A 25,637-nucleotide genomic window follows, 5' to 3' on the forward strand; every position below is an offset into this window, starting at 1 on the left:
GAACAATTACAGTCATGGTGGATCTGAAGACATGTAACCAATGGGCGACTGACTGTACACTGAATAGGAAGGAAGACAAAGTTCAGAGTGAATTAAAGTTGATGATGTCAAGTCAACATCATCACACGCTCACGTTTGCCTTATGCTTTTCTGCGAAATAATTAGAGGAAGTTTACAATGATTCACATCCATGTACATTATGCTTCACATAATTGTAGCTTATGGGTGTTAAGTAGAATTTATCCTTTTTCTTGGAAGAAAATAAACATACAAGCAGTAAATCAGCATGACAATTCAGTTTTACGAACTCATTCTAATGTGTTTTTAATCATTCATCACCCTCGTTGTATATCTCTGTTGTTATTCCTTGAGGAACATACCAATGTTTCCTGTGTGCTCTATGGGATGACTGATGAGGAATTCATCCCAATCCTTATTTTCATCAATTTAACGACACAATACCAGATATAATGCATCATCCCAATTCCCAACTGGATGCCAAGATTTGTCGAAACATGTCGATGTTTGTTTACTGGAAACTGATATATGGTTCATTTTACAACTCCTATGTGAAAGCTCTTTGTTTGGCCGTACCAGCATTTTCACAATCTAGACACACACGCACGCACGCACGCACGCACGCACGCACGCACGCACGCACGCACGCACGCACGCACGCACGCACGCACGCACACACACACACACACACACACACACACACACACACACACACACACACACACACACACACACACACACACACACACACACACACACACACACACACACACACACACACACACACACACGAGAACTCATTTACCATGTCATCTCCTTGGATTGGCTATGGGTCTTTGCATTCTGGCCAAGAAATCTGACTGAAAGTAATTACTAAGTATTGATCAAATCTGTTTTTCTTATGTTCAATGCCAAACCTAAATGTGCCAGAGTGGAGAGAGCATGTCAAAACTCCATGGATCTGGAGGGAGAGAAAGAGCAGTATTAGAGTAATGTGACGTGACTGAGACACAGACATGGCTGTACATGTTGCCGTCTCTCCACACAAAAGAACAATAAATCTTACCCATAACCACTTCCATCTTATCATCTTCCACTGGCTGATGGCAAATCCTAAAACCACTCCATCTCTGCACCAAAACACCTTGACACTGTGGGCAGTTAAGTTTGAACCTCATATGTTTTATGTTGTTATGTGTCTTGTATATACCAATTCGGCACCACACAGAATGTTCCCTCAAGGAATTTGAATTGAAACACTTTGGCAACAGTAAGACTTTGTTCCCCCATTCCTCCTGTTTATCAGTTCCTAAGGTGTCCAGGCACATACTGGCTCTGTGTACCCCACCTCCTCTTCACCCAGCTTATCATACAGCCTTCACAGCTGGTGTCTTTCACAAAAACACAGCCATTGCTGTAGATCATTTACCTCGTTGCACAATTCTAAACTGAATTAGAACAGACAAGCATTCCTGATGAAAAGTCATCGCTAATAACTTCTTCATGAATAAATAATTATACATGAATAAATTCATACTTATCCCATTTTAAGAGCAACATTTTGTTTTCATCACCACACTTATTAAAAATAATCAACTTTCTCTGCAGTCTCCATTTTGTGTCAGTCTTTCCTAAATATGAGTTCAGAGGCACTGCTAATGACTATTGAAGCAATGCATTCAGTGATCAGGTTGATGACATTGACAAAATGTAAGAACCAAATTACTATGACTGGAGCCCCATTATACCTGGTTCTAAAATGATTGTGCCCACATTTTTAGACAGGTGTAGACAATCAAAAGACAAATTGTGATCTGATTGTGATCAGTTCTTCCTGCCCACCTTTGGAGGTATTCAGGCACACATTGTCTGGATATCTTACAAGTGTAGACGGATCTGGACAGCAAAACCATTTAAATCATAACTCCGCCCTCTAAAATCATTGATAGGTGGCACCATTCATTTATTGCATCAATATGTGTCAAAATAAATATTATTTTGAAAGAATACCTGTCAAATTATTTGCATACAGGGAGGGATGAGGAAATCTGGTCACAATGGGGACACAATGGACGAATAAGAGACACATTTTAATACCATGAGTAGACTAATGTCTGAGAATGTGGGAACAATTAGAATGTGAACAGGAGCAGGACACAGGACACATATTAAAACCAGGTATGAATGAAGCTTGGGACTGGGAAGTGCATTAGTCTTTTGAAAGTGAACTGAAGTGGACAAAAAATGCTCTGCTCCACCTCTTTGTATAGAAAAAAGAGCCTCTCACACACAGACATGCCCCCTCACGTCATAATCTAAATCATTTTGTGCAGATTACACTCCCCCACAGCGCAAGGAATGGGACATACAGCCAGACTGGAGCTACAGACAGGACTCTCATTATCAGGCATCAAACAAGGTAACCATGCCTCTCTTTTTCGCTCATTCTCAAACTAAAAGAGCAGTTATTTTTCTTTCTTTTGACATTCTATACATGTGTTCAAGTTGATTAGAAAAAGTCATACTTTCATATTCTCTCTCTCTCACTCAGACAAACTGACTAAAAAGAATGTCTGTGAATTTTGAACATGAGTAATTTCCTGTGTGTTGCTTTCTTCTTGGGAATAGCAGCCAAACCACCCAAAGTTTCATGATAGAAGTACACAGAGGTTTTGGTCCAGCTGCTATTTCTTGCCAAGGTTGCAAAGACAAAATCTCTATTAGATGGTCCGTTCTCAACCGTTTCCATTTCTATTATGGTGAAGCTGGCATTTTGATTGTAATATGATGAATATTATTAGGACTTATTTGGATTGTGTGGCTAAGTTACTCAACAGAGAAAATGGACAATGGTTATCATCATATTCGTTCACGATATCATTGTCAATCAAAACAGGTGCCAAGTGTGGACGCCACACAACAGTGTTATCCCTAGGTAGTAATTTATCTACAGTTGAAGTCGGAAGTTTACATACACTTAGGTTGGAGTCATTAAAACTCGTTTTTCAACCACTCCACAAATGTCTTGTTTACAAACTATTATTTTGGCAAGTCGGTTAGAACATCTACTTTGTCCATGACACAAGTAATTTTTCCAACAATTGTTTACAGACAGATTATTTTACTTACAATTCACTGTATCACAATTCCAGTGGTCAGAAGTTTACATACACGAAGTTGACTGTGCCTTTAAACAGCTTGGAAAACTCCAGAAAATGATGTCATGGCTTTAGAAGCTTCTGATGGGCTAATTGACATAATTTGAGTCAATTGGAGGTGTACCTGTGGATGTATTTCAAGGCCTACCTTCAAACTCGGTTCCTCTTTGCTTGACATCATGGGAAAATAAAAAATAAATCAGCCAAGACCTCCGAAAAAAATGGTAGTCTGGTTCGTCCTTGGGAGTAATTTCCAAACGCCTGAAGGTACCACGTTAACCTGTTACTCCTACCCCCTACTTTTTCGAACATTCTGTTAAAAATCGCGCAACATTTCAGTGCCCTGCTGCTCATGCCAGGAATATAGTATATGCATATGATTAGTATGTGGATAGAAAACACTCAGACGTTTATAAAACTGGTTAAATCACGGCTGTGACTATAACAGAACGTGCGTTTAATCGAAAAGCGCAGGAAAATCTGATCACTGAAAATTGGAAAATATATCAATGCGCCACTTGCATGAATTGTCTATGGGAAAGCAAATTACCTGGAGCCGAGATTGCAATTCCTACAGCTTCCACACGATGTCAACAGTCTTGTCATTTGCCTAGGCTTTGTTTCTTGGTCAAACGAAGAAGAGACAGCCGATTTGTTCAGGTCTCGGACCGGATATTTTGTTGAGATTTACCCGGACATTATTTCCAGACGTACCCCTATAGAATACACATCGCCTCGTGATCAATTTGATCGCTTATTAACGTTTACTAATACCTAAAGTTGCATTACAAAAGTATTTCGAAGTGTTTCGTGAAAGTTTATCGTCGACTTTTTTAATTTAAAAAAATGACGTTATGTTATAAGACGCTATTTTTTTCGTTTATCACACAGTCTTCATAGATCGATATCTAGGCTATATATGGACCGATTTAATCGAAAAAAGACCCAATAGTGATTATGGGACATCTAGGAGTGCCAACAAAGAAGATGGTCAAAGGTAATGAATGTTTTATATTTTATTTGTGCGGTTTGTGTAGTGCCGACTATGCTAATTATTTTGTTTACGTCCCCTGCGGGTCTTTTGGGGTGTTACATGCTATCAGATAATAGCTTCTCATGCTTTCGCCGAAAAGCATTTTAAAAATCTGACTTGTTGCCTGGATTCACAATGAGTGTAGCTTTAATTCAATACCCTGCATGTGTATTTTAATGAACGTTTGAATTTTAACTAGTACTATTAGCATTTAGCGTAGCGCATTTGCATTGCCAGATGTCTAGATGGGACGCCTGCGTGCCAGGTAGGAGCAAGAGGTTAATCTGTACAAACAATAGTATGCAATTATAAACATCATGGGACCACGCAGCCGTCACACCGCTCAGGAAGGAGACATATTCTGTCTCCTAGAGATGAATGTACTTTGGTGCGAAAAGTGAAAATCAATCCCAGAGCAACAGCAAAGGATATTGTGAAGATGCTGGAGGAAACCGGTACAAAATTCTCTATATCCACAATAAAACGAGTCCTATATCGACATAACCTGAAAGGCCTCTCAGCAAGGAAGAAGCCACTGCTCCAAAACTGCCATAAAAAAGCCAGACTACGGTTTGCAACTGCACATGGGGACAAAGATCGTATTTTTTGGAGAAATGTCCTCTGGTCTGATGAAACAAAAATAGAACTGTTTGGCCATAATGACCATCTTATATTTGGAGGAAAAAGGGGGAGGCTTGCAAGCCGAAGAACACCACCCCAACCGTGAAGCACGGGGGTGGCAGCATCATGTTGTGGGGGTGCATTGCTGCAGGAGGGACTGGTGCACTTCACAAAATAGGGAGGAAAAGTATGTGGATATATTGAAGCAACATCTCAAGACATCAGTCAGGAATTTAAAGCTTTGTCACAAATGGGTCTTCCAAATGGACAATGCCCCCAGGCATACTTCCAAAGTTGTGACAAAATGGCTTAAGGACAACAAAGTCAAGGTATTGGAGTGGCCATCACCAAGCCCTGTCCTCAATCCTGGAGAAAATGTGTGGGCAGAACTGAAAAAGCGTGTGCGAGCAAGGAGGCCTACAACTTATTGTGGGAAGCTTGTGGAAGGCTACCCGAAACGTTTGACCCAAGTGAAATAATTTAAAGGCAATGCTCCCAAATACCTATTGAGTGTATGTAAACGTCTGACCCACTGGGAATGTGATGAAAGAAATGAAAGCTGAAATAAATAATTCTCTCTACTATTATTCTGATATTTCACATTCTTAAAATAAAGTGGCGATCCTAACTGACCTAAGACAGGGATTACTCGGATTAAATGTCAGAAATTGTGAAAAACTGAGTTTAAATGTATTTGGTTAACGTGTGTGTAAACTTCCTACTTCAACTGTAATTTTAATGTTTTCAAAGAGTCCCATCCAATCTTAAAATGGTTCTTTATTTGTTTCTTTCTAATCATAAAGCTGTGAGACAGCACAGTTCATCAGATAGAACACATCCTGTTCAACAGTGCGTAACAGCTGTTTGCAAATCCAAAGTTCAACACAGAGAACAGTATATGTTGTCCCAAAAATGTAATACAAACCCCTATGTGCCCCAAACTGTATGGCATGGTACTTCATTACAGAGAAGATGTATTGGTCAGACAAGGCCTGGTGTACTTCTCTATGCAGTCAATTTATCTTTCAAATTAACGTCAAGCTAATTCATTTTGTGTAACCCTTGCACTTAGAACAGTACCTCTACATTTAATGGATTGTTATCCGGGCACTACACAAACCAGACACAGGAAGGAAGCCAAGCAAGGAGATAAGCACCATTAGGTTTTGAGGTCCTTTGCCTGCTGATTTATAGATCAGTATTTCCAGTAACCCGACGGGCCCATCCTACAGTATGACTGTGTGACCTCAAAACATATGGAGAAGGCCTGCCAAGAAAGTATTGCACTTGGACTGACAACAGAATACGGCAGGAAATGACCTCACTTTCCATGGTTCAAAATTCTGAAAGCAAACTGGGATACAGTGTTCAGAAAGTATTCATACGCCTTGACTTATTCCACATGTTGTTGTGTTACATCATGAATTCAAAATGGATTCAATGTAAAACAAATCTCACCTTCTACACACAATACCTTATAATGACAATGAAACCATGCCAATGTATTGAAAATTAAATACAGAAATAATCATTTACATAAGTATTCACATCCCTGTGTCAATACTTTGTAGAAGCACCATTGACAGTGATTACAGTGTCTTTCTGGGTAAGACTAAGTGCTTTCCACACCTTGATTGTGTAACATTTGCCACTTATTCTTTTCAAAATTCTTCAAGATCTGTCAAAAATGTTGTTGATCATTGCTAGACAATAATTTTCAGGTCTTGACATAGATTCAGGAACATTCAGTTGAAAAGCAGACTGAACCAGGTTTTCCTCTCAGATTTTGCCTGTGATTTTCCATTTATTTTTCTATCCTGAAAAGCTTACCAGTTCTTAATGATTACAAGCATACCCATAACATGATGCAGCCACCACTATGCTTGAAAAGCTGGAGAGTGGTACTCAGTAATGTCCTTATTGGATTTCCCCAAACATAACACTTTGTATTCAGGATAAAAGGTGAATTCCTTTGACACATGTTTTGCAGTATTATTTTAGTGCCTTGTTGCAAATGGTTTAAAAGTCACCATTTGGCCTCATGGTGACATCCCTGAGCGGTTTCCTTCCTCTCTGGCAACTGAGTTAGGAAGGATGCCTGTATCTTTGTATTGACTGGGTGTATTGATACTGATATTGATATTGATATTGATTTGTGGTTGAATCTGTGTTTGAAATTCACTGCTCGACTGAGGGACTTTACAAATAATTGTATGTGTGTGGTACAGAGATGAGACAGCCATTCAAAAAATCATGATAATCACTATTTTTGCACACAGAGGGCGTCCATGCAACTTATGTGACTTGTTTAGCAAAAAATGTATCCTGAATTATTTACTCTTGCCATAACAAAGGAGTTAAATAGTTATTGACTCAAGATATTTCAGTTTTTCAGTTTTAATTCATTTGTAAACATTTCGAAAAAATATAATTCCACTTTGACATTATGGGGTATTGTGTATAGGTCAGTGATTTTTTTAATCAACATTTAATCAATTTTAAATTCAGGCTGTAACACAACAAAATCAGGAAAAAGTCAAGGGGTGTGAATACTTTCTATGTGTATTCTGACCTTGAATTTAAGCATGAGCATAGCATGCTCTTCACCCGCTATTCGTTTGGGGTGAAGATCAAACAAATTAAGGTGTGGCGGAGGTGTGTCTACAGATAAGTCGTATTCTGACCTTGACTAAATTCCCTCATAATTCCAACACCTTTACTTGTGATGAAATTATGAATAAGGCCGCGCAACCTATCGATTCCAAGTGGAACAATATATACTTTGGATTTTTTTTCTGATAGAAATAACACCATTCTCCACACACGGGTTGGTTGTTTAGCAACAAAAGCGTGCGCAACTGTTGACAACATGAAAACTATATCTAGTCTCAATGTTTATTGAAAACAAATACATTTTCACAATGAGCACTTGTCTCTCAAATACATTGTTACAGTTGTTGGTTAGCTAACAGGTGAATTTCAGTTGAATTAGCATTGACATGACATCAGTCAAAACACATCAAAACAAGACGCTGAATGCTGAAACGAGCCACCTACGATTCCCCACATGGCAGATTCTTGTCATTATTTCTAGCTATTTGAACATTGAGAATCATAACAACCCTTACCAAAACAACCTTCAGCCAATTTGCCGCATATTTTCACATGAAAATTAGTTTTGTGGCAAAATGTTGTGGTAAATTTTAGGCAAGTTGTGAACTTCTGGCAAACAATTCTGGAAAACTTGTTATGAACATCCTGTTTGCTGCAAAATCAGTATGAATATATAAATGAAATCAGGTTTTTGGTTACTGTGTGTTAAACGATACTTAAATGTATTTACATAAATCAAATCACATAACTTTAAATGAACTTACTTCAGAAAAAAATTCAACACACTAAATGTAGTAAATATACTAAACAACATGTACTCAATGTCTTTAACAGACAGAAAATAAATCCAATACAACTTGAAATCATCAGCATGGTAATGAAGAAAATATCAAAGACGGGATATTTCCAAAATAAATTGTTTAATCTTTTTATGTAGCTACAACATTTACATGAGAGAAATGTGAACAATATGGAGATGTTGACCTTAGGATGTTTAAAGGGACAACTGCAGAATTATTTACATGAGCCAAGTGATAACTTATTGATTAGACAGAGCCGGAGAAGATGGCTGACATTTTACGTGCTCCTAACCAATTGTGTTTTTACGTTAGTTTTTTTGTGATGTTTGTCACTTATTTTGTTAACTTATTTTGTATATAATGTTGCTGCTGTTATGACCGAAAATAACTTCTGAACATCAGAACAGCGATAACTTACCATGAACTGGCAGAATAGTTTTTTCCTTTAACGAGTCCGACGTGAACGACATACTGCTTTCCCGGGAACAGGCCCAAATCCCTGTCATTTGCGTGAAGAGATGACGGAGAAAAGGAGGATGGAGGTCAAACTGCCTAATGAGAATTCTACTAGCAAACGTGCAATCATTGGAAAATAAAATCGACAACCTACGAGGAAGATTAAACTACCAATGTGACATTAAAAACTGTAATATCTTATGCTTCATGGAGTCGTGACTGAATGACGACATTATCAACATACAGCTGGCCGGGTAAACGCTGTATCGGCAGGATAGAAAGGCGGCATCTGGTAAGACAAGGGGTGGCGGACTATGCATATATGTAAACAACAGCTGGTGCATGATATCTAAGGAAGTCTTGAGGTTTTGCTCGCCTGAGGTAGAGTATCTCATTATAAGCTGTAGACCACACTATCCACCTAAAGACTTTTCATGTGTATTTTCATAGCTGTCTACATACCACCACAGACCGATGCTGGCACTAAGAGGAGCAAGTACCAGTGACTTGTTCAATAAAAAAGTGGTCAGATGAAGCAGATGCTAAACTACAGGATTGTTTTGCTAGCACAAACTGGAATATATTCCGGGATTCTTCCTATGGCACTGATGAGTACACCATATCAGTTATTGGTTTCATCAAAAAGTGCATCAATGACGTCGTCCCCACAGTGACTGTACGCACATACCCCAACCAGAAGCCATGGATTGCAGGCAACATCTAAACTGAGCTAAAGGCTAGAGCTACCTCTTTCAAGGAGCGGGACTCTAACCCGGAAGCTTACAAGACATCCCGCTATTCCCCCCAACGAACCATCAAACAGGCAAACTGTCAATACAGGACTAAGATCGAATGACAGGGCTTGCAAACCATTACAGAGCACAAAGGGAAGCACAGCCGAGAGCTGCCCAGTGACACGAGCCTACCAGATGAGCTAAACTACTTCCATGTCCGCTTCTCGGCAAAAAACACTGAAACATGTATAAGAGCACCAGCTGTTCCGGACAACTGTGTGATCACTTTCTCCGCAGCCGATATGAGAAAGACCTTTAAACAGGTCAACATTAACTTGGGCGCAGCACGTATACTGCGAGGATGTGCTGACCAACTGGCAAGTGTCTTCACTGACATTTTCATTTACATTTACATTTACATTTAAGTCATTTAGCAGACGCTCTTATCCAGAGCGACTTACAAATTGGTGCATTCACCTTATGACATCCATTTTCAACCTCTCCATGTCCGAGTCTGTAATACTAACATGTTTTAAGCAGACCACCATAGTCCCTGTGTCCAAGAACACAAAGGTAACCTGCCTAAATGACTACCGACCCGTAGCACTCACGTCTGTAGCCATGAAGTGCTTTGAATGGCTCGTCATGGCTCACATCAACACCATTATCCCAGAAACCCTAGACCCACTCCAATTTGCATACTGCCCTAACAGATTCACAGATGATGAAATATATATTGCTCTCCACACTGCCCTTTCCCACCTGGACAAAAGGAACACCTATGTGAGAATGTTTTTCATTGACTACAGCTCAGCCTTCAACACCATAGTGCCCTCAAAGCTCATCAATAAGCTAAGGAACCTGGGACTAAACACCTCCCTCTGCAACTGGATCCTGAAATTCCTGATGGGCCGCCCCAGGTGGTAAGGGTAGGTAACAACACATCAGCCATGCTGATACTCAACACTGGGGCCCCTCAGGGGTGCGTGCTCAGTCCCCTCCTGTACTCCCTGTTCACTCATGACTGCACGGCCAGGCACGACTCCAACACCATCATTAAGTTTGCTGATGACACAACAGTGGTAGGCCTGATCACAGACAACGACGAGACAGCCTATAGGGAGGTGGTCAGAGACCTGGCCGTGTGGTGCCAGGACAACAACCTCTCCCTCAACGTGATCAAGACAAAGGAGATGATTGTGGCTTCAGGAAAGGAGGACTGAGCACGCCCCATCGACAGGGCTATAGTGGAGCAGGTTGAGAGCTTCAAGTTCCTTTGTGTCCACATTACCAACAAACTAACATGGTCCAAGCACACCAAGACAATAGTGAAGAGGGAATGACAAAACCTATAGCCCCTCAGGAGACTGAAAAGATTTGGCATGGATCCTCAGATGTTCAAAAGGTTCTACAGCTGCACCATCGAGAACTGGTTGCATCACTGCTTGGTATGGCAACTGCTCGGATTTTGACCACAAGGCACTACAGAGGGTAGTGCGTACGGCCCAGTACATTACTGGGGCCAAGCTTCCTGCTGTCCAGGACCTCTGTACAAGGAGGTGTCAGAGGAATGCCCTAAAAATTGTCAAAGACTCCAGCCACACTAGTCATAGACTAGACTCTCTTCTACCGCACGGCAAGTGGTACCGGAGCACCAATTCTAGGTCCAATAGGCTTCTAAACAGCTTCTACCCCCAAGCCATATGACTCCTGAACATCTAATCAACTAATTTTTGCTTGTAAGCAGGAATCAGGAGGATGGAGTTTTGGTCGGATTTACCAAATGGAGGGTGAGGGAGAGCTTTTTACGTGTCTCTGTGTGTGGAGTACAGGTTATCTAGAATTGTTTTCCCTCTGGTTGCACATTTAACCTGTTGATAGAAATTCGGTAGAACTGATTTAAGTTTCCCTGCATTAAAGTCTCCGGCCACTAGGAGCGCCACCTCTGGGTGAGTGGTTTTCTGTTTGCTTATTTCCTTTTACAACTGACTGAGTGCGGTCTTAGTGCCAGTATCTGTCTGTGGTGGTAAATAAACAGCCACGAAAAGTATAGCTGAAAATTCTCTAGGCAAGTAGTGTGGCCTGCAATTTATCATAGTATATTCTACTTCAGGTGAGCAAAATCTAGTGACTTCCTTAGATTTAGTGCACCAGCTGTTGTTTACAAATATGCACAGACCGCCCCCCTCATCTAACCGGAGTGTGCTGTTCTATGTTGCTGGTGCAGCGTATATCCCGCCAGCTGAATATCCACGTTGCCATTCAGCCACGATTCCGTGAAACGTAGGATATTAGTTTTTGATGTCCAGTTGGTAGGATATTCGTGATCATAGCTCGTCTAATTTATTGTCCAATGTTTGCACAATTTCGAGTAATTTTGACGGTAACAGCTTTCCCACTCGCCTCCTGCGGGTCCTCACGAGGCATCCCGCTCTGTGTCCTCTATACCTGCGTCTCCTAATCTTGCAAATAATGGGGATGTTGGCCCTGTCGGGTGTTTGGAGAATGTCCTGTGCTTCCTGCTTGTTGAATAATCCGAGGTGAGTGATCGCTGTCCTGATATCCAGAAGCTCTTTTTTTTGCCGTAAGATACGGTTGCAGAAACATTATGTACAAAATAAGTTACAAATAACGTGAAAAAAAACACATAGCACAATTGGTTGGTAACCCGTAAAACTGCTGCCATTTCTTCCGGTGCCATTTGAAGTAGCTATTACAGTGAAAGAATACCATGCTATTGTTTGAGGAGAGTGCACAATTCTTTAACATGAAAAGTTATTAGTAAACAAATGATGCACATTTGGGCAGTCTTGAACAGAAATGCAATTGGTCATTTGATCAGGCCAAAACGTTGCACATACACTGATTCCATCTAGTGGCCAAAATCTAAATTGCACCTGGGCTGTAATAAATACATTATGGCGTTTCTCTTGCATTTCAACAATGATGGTACAAAAAATACAAAATAATGTTTTTTTCTTCTTTGTGCTATCTTTTACCAGATCTAATGTGTTATATTCTACTGCATTCCTTTCACATTACCATAAACTTCAAAGTGTTTCCTTTCAAGTGGTACCAAGAATATGCATATCCTTGCTTCAGGGCCTGAGCTACAGGCAGTTATATTTGGGTATGTTATTTTAGGCAAACATTTTTAAAAAGGGGCTAATCCTTAATAGAAGTAACCATGAATTCTGATCTGTATCAGAGAATTCTACAGGAGAATGTCAGGCCATCCATCTGTGAGCTGAAGCGCAGATGGGTAGTAATGCAGCAAGACAATGATCCAAAACACATAATCAAGTCTACATATAAATGGTTGAAATGCAACACTTTTTATGTTTTGGAATGGCTTAGTCAATGTCCAGACCTAATCCCACTTGAGATGTCTAGCAGAATTAAGGCAGTTAAACCATTTTAAAACCATTACAATACATTCATTACAGAATTCACAAAACACACTAAGTGTGTGCCCTCAGGCCCATACTCCACTACCACATATCTACATTACAAAATCATTGTGTACTTGTGTGTATAGTGCACATGTTATCATGTGTGTGTATACATGTGTCTATGTTTGTGTTACTTCACAGTCCCTGCTGTTCAATAAAGTGTATTTTTACCTGCTTTTTAAATCTGATTCTACTGCTCGCATCAGTTACCTAATGTGGAAAAGTAGTAGTCATGGCAAGGGGCCTAAACAGCTACCCTGGGGAATTCCTGCTTCTACCTGGATTATGTTTGAGAGGCTTCCATTAAAGAACACCCTCTATGTTCTGTTAGACATATAACTCTTTAACCACATTATAGCAGGCAGTGTAAAGCCATAACACATCAGTTATTCCAGCAGCAGACTGATCGGTAATGTCAAAAGCTGTGTTGAAGTCTAACAAGCCCCCACAATCATTTTATCATACATTTCTCTCAGGCAATCTTCAGTCATTTGTGTAAATGTTGTGCTTGTTGAGTGTCCTTTTCTATATGCGTATTGAAAGTCTGTTGTCAATTTGTTTACTGGAAATAGCATTGTATCTTGTCAAACACAATTTTTTCCAGAAGTTTGCTAAGGGTTGGTAACAGGCTGATTGGTCGGCTATTTGAGCCAGTAAAGGGGGCTTTTCTATTATTGGGTAGCAGAATGATATTAGCTTCCCTCCAGGCCTGAGGGCACACACTTTCTAGTAGGCTTAAATTGAAGATGTGGCAAATAGGAGTGGCAATATCGTCCACTATTATCCTCAGTAATTTTCCATCCAGATTGTCAGACCCGGTGGCTTGTCATTGTTGATAGACAACAATAATGTTGTGACAGGACTTGAAACAAGCGGTGAAAACATGCTTGAAAACCCACAAATGTCACTGAGTTAACTTCTTATGGTATAGGGGACGCTTGCTTCCCACTTGGCCAAAAACCAGGTAAAATGCAGCGCGGCAAATTCAAATAAATTGATATAAAAATCAAACTTTCATTACATCACACATGTAAGATACTCAATTAAAGCTACACTCATTGTGAATCCAGCCAACATGTCAGATTTTAAAAAGGCGTTTTGGCGAAAACATAAGAAGCTATTATCTAATGATAGCACAACAGTAAACAAAGAGGATAGCATATTTCAACCCTGCAGGCGCTACACAAAACGCAGAAATAAAATATAAAACATGCCTTACCTTTGACGAGCTTCTTTTGTTGGCACTCCAATATGTCCCATAAACATCACAATCGGTCCTTTTGTTCGATTAATTCCATCCATATATATCTAAGATGTCAGTTTATTTATCGCGTTTGATCCAGAAAAAAACACTTCCAAAATGCGCAACGTCACTACAAAATATTTCAAAAGTTGCCTATAAACTTTGCCAAAATATTTCAAACTACTTTTGCAATATAACTTTAGGTATTTTTAAACGTTAATAATCTATCAAATTGACGACGGGTCTATCTGTTTTCAATAGAGGATGAGAGGAAACTAAAGCTACTTTTCAAGTCTTGGCCAACTCTCAACAGCGTTACCCTTTTCCAGGATGGCCATACTTCTTCATTGCACAAATGAATATCCTCAACCAAATTCCTCAACCAAATATCCTCAACCAAAGACTAATGACATCCAGTGGAAGCGGTAGGAACTGAAAACAAGTTTCTAAGAAATATCGTTTGCCAATGAGACCTCAGTGAACAGACAGACACCTAAAAAAAGAAATTATGAACGGTTAGTCCTCGGGGTTTTGCCTGCTACATAAGTTCTGTTATACTCACAGACATGATTCAAACAGTTTTAGAAACTTCAGAGTGATTTCTACCCAAATCTACTAATAATATGCATATCTTATATTCTTAGCATGAGTAGCAGGAAGTTGAAATTGGGCACGCTATTTATCCAAAAGTGAAAATGCTGCCCTCTGTACCTTAAGAAGTTAAAGCAGTTCTGCATGCAAGAGTGGGACAAAATTCCCCCAGAGCGATGTGAGAGACTGACCAACAACTTTGTTTATTTTATTTTATTGAACCTTTATTTAACTAGGCAAGTCACTTAAGAACAAATTCTCATTTACAATGACGGCCTACCAAAAGGCAGAAGGCCTCCTGCGGGGACAGAGGCCTGTGATTAAAATAAATAAATCAATAAATACACATAAATACTGGACAAAACACACATCACAGCAAGAGAGACAACACAACACTACATAAAGAGAGACCTAAGACAACAACATAGCAAGGCAGCAACACACGACAACACAGCATGGTAGCAACACAACATAACAACAACATAGTAGCAACACAACATGACTGTTACACAGACTGTTAAACAGCCACCACTAACATTGAGTGGCTGCTGCCAACACACTGTCATTGACACTGACCCAACTCCAGCCACTTTAATAATGGGAATTGATGGGAAATGATGTAAATATATCACTAGCCACTTTAAACAATGCTACCTTATATAATGTTACTTACCCTACATTATTCATCTCATATGCATACGTATATACTGTACTCTACATCATCGACTGCATCCTTATGTAATACATGTATCACTAGCCACTTTAACTATGCCACTTTGTTTACTTTGTCTACATACTCATCTCATATGTATATACTGTACTCGATACCATCTACTGTATGCTGCTCTGTACCATCACTCATTCATATATCCTTATGTACATATTCTTTATCCCCTTACACTGTGTATAAGACAGTAGTTTTGGAATTGTTAGTTAGATTACTTGTTGGTTATCACTGCATTGTCGGAACTAGAAGCACAAGCATTTCGCTACACTCGCATTAACATCTGCTAACCATGTGTATGTGACAAATAAAATTGGATTTGATTTGATTTGATTTGGTAGCAGCACAAAAGATGAAACAAAAATTATTGGGCACAGACAACAGCACAAAGGGCAAGAAGGTAGAGACAACAATACATCACGCAAAGCAGCCACAACTGTCAGTAAGAGTGTCCATGATTGAGTCTTTGAATGAAGAGATTGTGATAAAACTGTGCAGTTTGAGTGTTTGTTGCAGCTTGATTCAGTCGCTAGCTGCAGCGAACTGAAATGAGGAGCGACCAGGGATGTGGAAGTATTTGGTTGCAGTCATTGCAGCTGAAGGTGGGACAACCACTTATTAAGTGTAAGGGAGCAATTACTTTTTCACACATGGGAATTGAGTGTTACGTATCTTTGTTAATTCAATAAATAAAATCATTCTATATATTTTTTTGTTATTTGTTAACTCAGGTTCCCTATATCTAATATTAGCTTTTGTTTGAAGATTTGATAACGTTCAGTATAGAAAAATATGCCCCAAAATAGATACAATCAGGAAGGGGGCAAGTACTTTTCCACAGCACTTTAAATCTACTTTAAAATCTATGGCATGACCTGAAAATGTGCTTTAAGAATTTTGCATAGACCAATGGGCTAATGTTTTGCACAGTCCAGGAGTGGAAAGCTCTTACAGATTTACCTAGAAAAGACTCAGTGCTGTAATCACTGCCAAAAGTGCTTCTACAAAGTATTGAACCATTATATGAGGTATTGTGTATAGAAAAATGAAACCATTTTGAATTCAGGCTGTAACACAACAAAGTTATGAATACTTTCTGCAGGCCCTGTAGCTACTCCTTTTAAGCATATGTGTATATGCCTTGGCACATACAAAGCAGACTCTGCTGTGATGCCCTGTGTGTATCTCTATGTGGGTGTTCTCTCTCTTGCCCTGCCATTGTAATTCAGGATTCACTGGCTTCATTTGATTGAATAATGAATGTGAAGTGTCTGGGCCTGTTGGTTGGGCCTGGGTCTTTTGTTGCGCTGTTCTGAGGATAAGATGCAGGGATGTTTGTTCTGCACCAGGACCAGACAGACAGGCAGACAGACACACAGGCAGGGATACACCGATATGATCTCATCTCATCTAACAGAACTCTTCCACTGCATCGGCTGACGATCAGCTGATCCCTGGGAATTCTCCCTCTAACCCCTCCTCTCTCGGATCCTATAACCACTGTGGCTTTAGTTTGGCAGCCAGGTGGGGAGTCTCTGTTGCTAATATCCAGAGGCAGCAGGATCCCAGTGAGGGAAGTCAGCAGGCTGGCTTATTCAATGCAAGTGATTCTGCACCCCTGGTGTCACTGAGTCTGGCCCCAAAGGGGGTGGGGGGGTATTGCATCTATGGGAGATGCATTAATGCAGGGCCAGCGTGTGACTTTATTTATAAACTTGTGTGTTGCAGAGTGGACGCTCAGGCTCAGTTGTGTGCCTCAGCGAGAGGCAACAGTTGTTTTGGCTTTCCACTCCTTCGATGGTAGTGTTGTGCTCTGAGAACTCAAGGTGAAGAAAAAAGGCTGCATGTTAACAGTTCTGCTGAATTTCCTCTTTCTGCACACACAGGAAGAGGTGTGCTAACAACAGAAGTTTCACAGCCAATAGGGTGACTGTTACATCTGTTACATTTGTGCAAGCTTTGTTATCGATCGTGCTGATAAGAAGTGGAGTTAGTACTGAGCGCATATATTCAGTGCAAATACTGTAAATACCAGATGGCCATGCACACAGTATATTTTTGATGGATGTTTTCAAGATACGGTATGTATTTAGCTCTAAATTGATGAGTTTATCAAAAGCTGCCGTTGACTGTTCAGTATGTGGCTCTTGGAGTATTGATTTCTCTCCCCATCTCCTATTTGTTACTTAAAGCAGCATGGTTGATGTTGACTTTGTTTTCTGAATCATTGCATTGATGCTGTGTGTTTGTGTCTTCTAGAAGCAGGAAGCTGTGCAGCGCATTCAGACCGGAGCTCTGGAGAGAAACATGGAGGTTTTACCAATGAGAGGCCTTCTTTAGGCTTGGGTAGGGAATTTGGAAACCGAAGGCTATATGTTTCCCTTCCTCTTTTACATTTCCTCTGCGATTGCCTTGAGCAGAGCAAGGCAGTCTCCCTCGTAAGCGGCAGACAACATTTTTGGGTCGAATTGTTTCATGGGACTTATTCTCCTCGATCAACTAGGACACATCAGGCCAGGGTCAAAATCCAGCTTAACACCCTCTTTCCTTTATAAACTCAGGTATCAACCAATTCTTCTGCATGTTTGTGTTACCTGAGATTTTAAGAAGTGTGCCATCTCTCTGGCTGGGACAGCAGGGAGATAGAACATCAGAAAGTAGTTGCTGAATGTTTCTGGTTCATACCTTTGAATCCAGAATCACTAAGTATATAAGCCAAGACAATAACACTGGACTGCCTAAGTTGGGTTCCACCACTGAAACTCCTGGTGCCAACGCCTATCACTGGACTGCCTTTTCACCAGGGCACTGACTGTACACCTCTCTACCTACCTCACAACGTCCGGTCATGCTTTTCAAGAGGAAGTTGTGCTTGTTTTCTCTGTTTGGTGGGATTCTCTTTGTCATGATCACCATTCAGAAGAAAAACATCCTGTCTATGACTTTGATGGAGACCCATGCCACCTCCAGGACTGTGCCAGGGCCCGTTGTTAACCGAACATGGGCAACACCCAGTGCCATGGTGCTCAGTCCAGACAGGATATGTGAGTGCCCATCCTGCATAGCGGACATGAAGGTTTCTGCGTGGTTCGCTCAGCACTATGACCCCCAGCAGCAGCCCTTCCTCACAGACAGAGACAACAACATGGACCCCCTGGCCCTGAAGTGGTGGCTGGTAAGACCATTACTATTGATGAGAGGGGCCAAAGACTGTGACCATGTATGTGGCCAAATACTGTCAGCTTATTGTTAAAGATGTAGGACCATACAGCAAAAATTCTGTATATTGTAACAAAAATTACAGAAAGCAATCTCTGACACTTTCCAAAATAATATGTCTGTACATTATTAGAAGTACATCAGTACAATGTAATACATTTCTGCTTAGTACTGATAGTAATAATGTAGTATTACATTAGTAATACTACAATATATATATAGTATTACACTATATATTCTGTTCACTATCGTTCAATAATAAGTCAATTTGAAAAGAATTCGAGGTACAGTGCCTAGTGAAAGTCTACAAACCCCTTGCACAGTCGACATTTTGTTGCCTTAAAATGTTATCATAGGGAAAACATGGTTTTAGAACTTTTAGCAATTATGTAATTTACATAAATATTCACACCCTTGAGTCAATTACATGTTAGAATCACCTTTGGCTGTGATTACAGCTGTGAGTCTTCCTGGGTAAGTCTAAGAGCTTTGCACACCAAGATTGTACAATATTTGCACATTATTCATGACGTTGATTGTTGATCATCGCTAAACAGCCATTCTCAAGCCTTTCCATAGATTTTCAATCTGACTTATGTCAAAATTGTAACTATGCCACTCAGGAACATTCAATGTCATCTTGGCAAGCAACCCCAGTGTATAATTGACCTTGTGTTTTGGGTTATTGTCCTGCCGAAAGGTGAATTTATCTCCCAGTGTCTGCTGGAAAGCAAGCTGAACCAGGTTTCATCTAGGATTTTGCCTGTGCTTAACTTTATTCTGTTTCTCCCCCCAAAAAAAAAAACTCCCTATTCCTTGCCGATGACAAGCATAACCATAACATTATGTAGCCACCACCATGTTTGAAGATATGAAGAGTGGTACTCAGTGATGTCTTGTGTTGTTGATCCGTCCTCAGTTTTCTCCTATCACAGTCATTAAACTCTTAACAGTTTTGACGTCACCATTGGCCTTAACGGTGAAATCCCTGAGCGGTTTCCTTCCTCTTGCAACTGAGTTTGGAGGGATGCCTGTGTCTTTGAAGTGACTGGGTGTATTGATACACCATCCAAAGTGTAATTATTAACTTCACCATGCTCAAAGCGGCAGGGTAGCCTAGTGGTTAGAGTGTTGGACTAGTAACCAGAAGGTTGTGAGTTCAAACCCCCGAGCTGACAAGGTACAAACAAATCTGTCGTTCTGCCCCTGAACAGGCAGTTAACCCACTGTTCCTAGGCTGTCATTGAAAATAAGAATTTGTTCTTAACTGACTTGCCTAGTTAAATGAAGGTAAAATAAAAAAATAAAATAAAAAATTGTTCTTAACTGACTTGCCTAGTTAAATGAAGGTAAAATAAAAAAATAAAATAAAAAAAGGGATATTCAATGTCTGCTTTTTTATTATCTTTACCCATCTACCAATAGGTGCCCTTCTTTTCGAAGCATTGGAAAACCTCCCTGGTCTATGTTTGAAATTCACTGCTCGATTGTGGGGTACAGAGATGAGGTAGTCAATCAAAAATCATGTTAAACACTATTAATGGACACAGAGTGAGTCCATGCGACTTAGTCTGTGACTTGTTAAGCAAATGTTTCCTCCTGAACTTATTTAGGCTTGCCATAACAAAGGGGTTGAATATGTATTGGCTCAAGGCATTTTAGCTTTTCATTTGTGTTATTGATTTGTACAGATGTCGAAAACAATAACTTGACATTATGGGGTATTGTCTGTAAGCCAGCGACATTTTAAATTCAGGCTAGAACACAACAAAATGTGGAAAAAGTATATACTCTGCTCTGAGAGTTGTGCAAAGTCGGTCGGATATTAGTTCAAAATATTCACAGTAGTAATAGCTGAAAATAGTGCTTCCACCAAGTATTTGAAAATGTGGAGTAGGTTGTGTAGATCTTCGGGAAACAATATCAAACGTAATCCCTTTTTAGATGTAATTTTAAGGCAGCAAAATGTAAAGACCATGCAAGGGGTGTGTAGACTTTCACTAGGCACTGTATATGGATCTGTAATGCGTGTATTCCCAGATATACTCGCCAATTATCATTTTATTCATATGAGGAATTTAGGGCTCTATTTAATCTCTATCGCTGAAATTCGTTAGAAATTCAATGGCAACTTCCAACCGAGACGACATATGCAGCGTTTACGCTGAATGCAGTCTCCACTAATGCTGAATTTTACATTTCACACACACACACACACACACACACACACACACACACACACACACACACACACACACACACACACACACACACACACACACACACACACACACACACACACACACACACACACACACACACACACACAGTGTTGGTCTGCTAAGAATGCCATGCCAAAATTGTCAGTAAGATGGCCACAAGGAGGCTGGCTGGTTATGAAGGGGCACATTTAACACAAGGCCTCCCTCTGGAGCTGCCAAAATTAGAATCTATTTAGTCTGGTGATTTCCTGAGTACTGAATATTAAAAGGACCCTTGTATATTGCCCTGTTTTTGTTTGTTGGTAGCCAAAGGAGAGCACAGGTATTATTCCTGTGAGATATTCTTGTTCCACATCTAAAGTGAGTTTTGAACATTCCCGTCAGGCTTTGCAGCGGTCCACCGATGAGCGTACGATATACGAGGTGATCCAGAAGATGTTCCAGGTCATCGCTCCCCCCCCCAGGGATGTCCAACCCAAACAAGCTCAATGCAGGAAGTGTGCAGTGGTGGGGAACTCAGGAAACCTGCTGGGCTCTCAATATGGCTCCTTGATAGACTCCCATAACAGTGTCATAAGGTATGGCCCAGAGAAAACATGACCCAACGTGACCCAACAATTAACAGACAAAACATACACAATAGAAAATCCAAAGAATAATGCTTATCACACACAACACCAACATAGTCTAAAAAGCGAGAGCAGGCATTACACAATCACTGCCATGATCCAAACAACCCACCGCTATTCACATTGGCGGGATTAGGCAATAATGAGCCTGATGAACTGCAGTGACCAGGCTTCAGTTCCAGACACGCAACAAACCACCTGACCCAATTACCTCATCTCCTGAAACCAGTGAGGCATACCGCATGAGCTCAATCAACACCATAATTAGTTAACTATTGGTTAAGTCAGGTGGTTGACTGACTGTCTGGAATGAATGAATACAGTACACTACAGCGCAGTAGCTGCAGGGTTACCATGTTCATAAATCTAATACAGTGTCTGATTGTGATCTCGCACGCCATACATGACATGCCTGTGAGCTGAAGCAATGTTCTCGCTTTGCTGTCAAGAATGAATAAAGCCACCACATTAGGGTTCGAGGTGGACGTGGGCAACAGAACGACACACCACTTCATGTACCCTGAGAGTGCAGTGGACATCGGCCCTGGGGTCCACCTCGTCCTGCTGCCCTTTAAACTCCGCGATCTACAGTGGGTAGCCAGCGCCCTGTCGACGGGAGAGATCAAAACGTAGGTCTACTCTACGCCAATTACAAGCTTTTTACTGTCACTTTCTAAATTGCAGTAGCTGTATTTGTGCACTCAACTGACTACTGCATGGTATTCGTCTGACTGACTAAAACAGATGGCGTAGTTAATTGTTGACAATTGTTGACCTTGATCTTGTCTTATCAAATCAAAATCAAAATCAAATCAAATCAAATTTTATTTGTCACATTATTTGTCACATGGTTAGCAGGTGTTAATGCGAGTGTAGCGAAATGCTTGTGCTTCTAGTTCCGACAATGCAGTGATAACCAACAAGTAATCTAACTAACAATTCCAAAACTACTGTCTTATACACAGTGTAAGGGGATAAAGAATATGTACATAAAGATATATGAATGAGTGATGGTACAGAGCAGCGTAGGCAAGATATAGTAGATGGTATCGAGTACAGTATATACATATGAGATGAGTATGTAAACAAAGTGGCATAGTTAAAGCGACTAGTGATACATGTATTACATAAGGATGCAGTAGATGATATAGAGTACAGTATATACGTATACATATGAGATGAATAATGTAGGGTATGTAAACATTATATTAGGTAGCATTGTTTAAAGTGGCTAGTGATATATTTTACATAATTTCTCATCAATTCCCATTATTAAAGTGGCTGGAGTTGAGTCAGTGTCAATGTGTTGGCAGCAGCCACTCAATGTTAGTGGTGGCTGTTTAAAACCACTTAAGCCTACCCCTTACTTTTTCGAACATTCTGTTAAAAATCGCACCAACATTTCAGCGTCCTGCTACTCATGCCAGGAATATAGTATATGCATATGATTAGTATGTGTGGATAGAAAACACTCTGACGTTTCTAAAACTGGTTAAATCACGGCTGTGACTATAACAGAACGTGTGTTTCATCGAAAAGCGCAAGGAAAACTGATCACCAAAAACTGTAAAAAATATCAATGCGCCACTTGCATGATTGTCTATGGGACAGCAAATTAGATGGGGCAGAGATTGTAAGTCCTACAGCTTCCACACGATGTCGCCAGTCTTGTCAATTGCCTGGGGGTTGTTTCTTGGTCAAACGAGTAAGAGAGATCCCATTCCTTCCGGTCTCCGACAGGATGTTTTGGAAGAGAGATTTCCGACCATGATTTGAAGACGTGGAGCTATTGAATACACATCGCCCCGTGATCAATTTGATAGATTATTAACGTTTACTAATACCTAAAGTTGGATTACAAAAGTATTTCGAAGTGTTTTGTGAAAGTTTATGGTCGACTTTTTTAATTTAAAAAAATGATGTTGCGTTTTAAAACGCTGTTTTTTTCTGAATCACACACTTTTCATAGATCGATATTTTGGGTATATATGGACTGATTTAATCGAAAAAAAGACCCAATAGTGATGTTTATGGGACATATAGGAGTGCCAACAAAGAAGCTCGTCAAAGGTAATGAATGTTTTATATTTTATTTCTGCGTTTTGTGTAGCGACAGCTATGCTAATTATTTTGTTTACGTCCCCTTCAGGTATTTCGGGGTGTTGCATGCTATCAGATAATAGCTTCTCATGCTTTCGCCGAAAAGCATTTTAAAAATCTGACTTGTTGGCTAGATTCACAACGAGTGTAGCTTTAATTCAGTACCCTGCAAGTGTGTTTTAATGAACGTTTGAGTTTTAACGAGTGCTATTAGCATTTAGCGTAGCGCATTTGCATTTCCAGATGGCTAGATGGGGCGCCTGCGTGTCGGGTGGGCTTAAGAGGTTAACAGTCTGATGGCCTTGAGATAGAAGCTGTTTTTCAGTCTCTCGGTCCCAGCTTTGATGCACCTGTACTGACCTCGCCTTCTGGATGATAGCGGGGTGAACAGGCAGTGGCTCGGCTGTTGTCCTTGATGATCTTTATGGCCTTCCTGTAACATCGGGTGGTGTAGGTGTCCTGGAGGGCAGGTAGTTTGCCCCCAGTGATGCGTTGTGCAGACCGTACTACCCTCTGGAGAGCCTTATGGTTGTGGGTGGAGCAGTTGCCTTACCAGGCGGTGATACAGCCCGCCAGGATGCTCTCGATTGTGCATCTGTAGAAGTTTGTGAGTGCTTTTGGTGACAAGCCGAATTTCTTCATCCTCCTGAGGTTGAAGAGGCGCTACTGCGTCTTCTTCACGATGCTGTCTGTGTGAGTGGACCAATTCAGTTTGTCTGTGATGTGTATGCCGAGGAACTTAAAACTTACTACCCTCTCCACTACTGTTCCATCGATGTGGATAGGGGGGTGTTCTCTCTGCTGTTTCCTGAAGTCCACAATCATCTCCTTAGCTTTGTTTATGTTGAGTGTGAGGTTATTTTCCTGACAACACACTCCGAGGGCCCTCACCTCCTCCCTGTAGGCCGTCTCGTCGTTGTTGGTAATCAAGCCTACCACTGTTGTGTCGTCCGCAAACTTGATGATTGAGTTGGAGGCGTGCGTGGCCACGCAGTCGTGGGTGAACAGGGAGTACAGGAGAGGGCTCAGAACGCACCCTTGTGGATCCCCAGTGTTGAGGATCAGCGGGGAGGAGATGTTGTTGCCGAGCCTCACCACCTGGGGCCGACCCGTCAGGAAGTCCAGTACCCAGTTGCACAGGGCGGGGTCGAGACCCAGGGTCTCGAGCTTGATGACGAGCTTGGAGGGTACTATGGTGTTGAATGCCGAGCTGTAGTCGATGAACAGCATTCTCACATAGGTATTCCTCTTGTCCAGATGGGTTAGGGCAGTGTGCAGTGTGGTTGAGATTGCACCGTCTGTGGACCTATTTGGGCGGTAAGCAAATTGGAGTGGGTCTAGGGTGTCAGGTAGGGTGGAGGTGATATGGTCCTTGACTAGTCTCTCAAAGCACTTCATGATGACGGAAGTGAGTGCTACGGGGCGGTAGTCGTTTAGCTCAGTTACCTTAGCTTTCTTGGGAACAGGAACAATGGTGGCCCTCTTGAAGCATGTGGGAACAGCAGCCTGGTATAGGGATTGATTGAATATGTCCGTAAACACACCGGCTAGCTGGTCTGCGCATGCTCTGAGGGCGCGGCTGGGGATGCCGTCTGGGCCTGCAGCCTTGCGAGGGTTAACACGTTTAAATGTTTTACTCACCTCGGCTGCAATGAAGGAGAGTCCGCATGTTTTCGTTGCAGGCCGTGTCAGTGGCACTGTATTGTCCTCAAAGCGGGCAAAAAAGTTATTTAGTCTGCCTGGGAGCAAGACATCCTGGTCCGTGACTGGGCTGGTTTTCTTCTTGTAGTCCGTGATTGACTGTAGACCCTGCCACATACCTCTTGTGTCTGAGCCGTTGAATTGAGATTCTACTTTGTCTCTATACTGGGCTTAGGGCTCTATTCAATCAGATCCACTTAAGCCGACATCCACATAGTGGTGTCTGAGCTGTCATATCCACAAAGCTGACATTGCCTTTGGCTGCATTAAGAGTCGCATTAAGAGAAATCCCAGGCAGTTTTGTTGACAAGTTCGATCACTGG

General features: G+C 41.1%; 1 protein-coding gene across 2 annotated transcripts in view; it reads left to right on the forward strand.

Annotated features, from left to right (window-relative positions):
• The first annotated feature begins 2,362 nt into the window (after window positions 1–2,362).
• LOC118370043 (CMP-N-acetylneuraminate-beta-galactosamide-alpha-2,3-sialyltransferase 2-like) overlaps window positions 2,363–25,637 on the forward strand; it is a 28,040-nt gene continuing 4,765 nt past the window's right edge. The window contains exons 1-4 of one of the 2 annotated variants that reach the window (XM_035754801.2): window positions 2,363–2,437; window positions 17,703–18,618; window positions 21,269–21,462; window positions 21,963–22,142. In XM_035754801.2, coding sequence (XP_035610694.1) covers window positions 18,292–18,618; window positions 21,269–21,462; window positions 21,963–22,142 — 701 coding nt within the window. In that variant the 5' untranslated portion in view covers window positions 2,363–2,437; window positions 17,703–18,291. Of the gene's footprint in view, window positions 2,438–17,361; window positions 17,525–17,702; window positions 18,619–21,268; window positions 21,463–21,962; window positions 22,143–25,637 lie in introns of those variants that run through there. The other variant, XM_035754799.2, reaches the window with a different exon arrangement.

This window comes from Oncorhynchus keta, chromosome 37, assembly GCF_023373465.1.
Source record: "Oncorhynchus keta strain PuntledgeMale-10-30-2019 chromosome 37, Oket_V2, whole genome shotgun sequence".
NCBI classification, from domain to species: domain Eukaryota; kingdom Metazoa; phylum Chordata; class Actinopteri; order Salmoniformes; family Salmonidae; genus Oncorhynchus; species Oncorhynchus keta.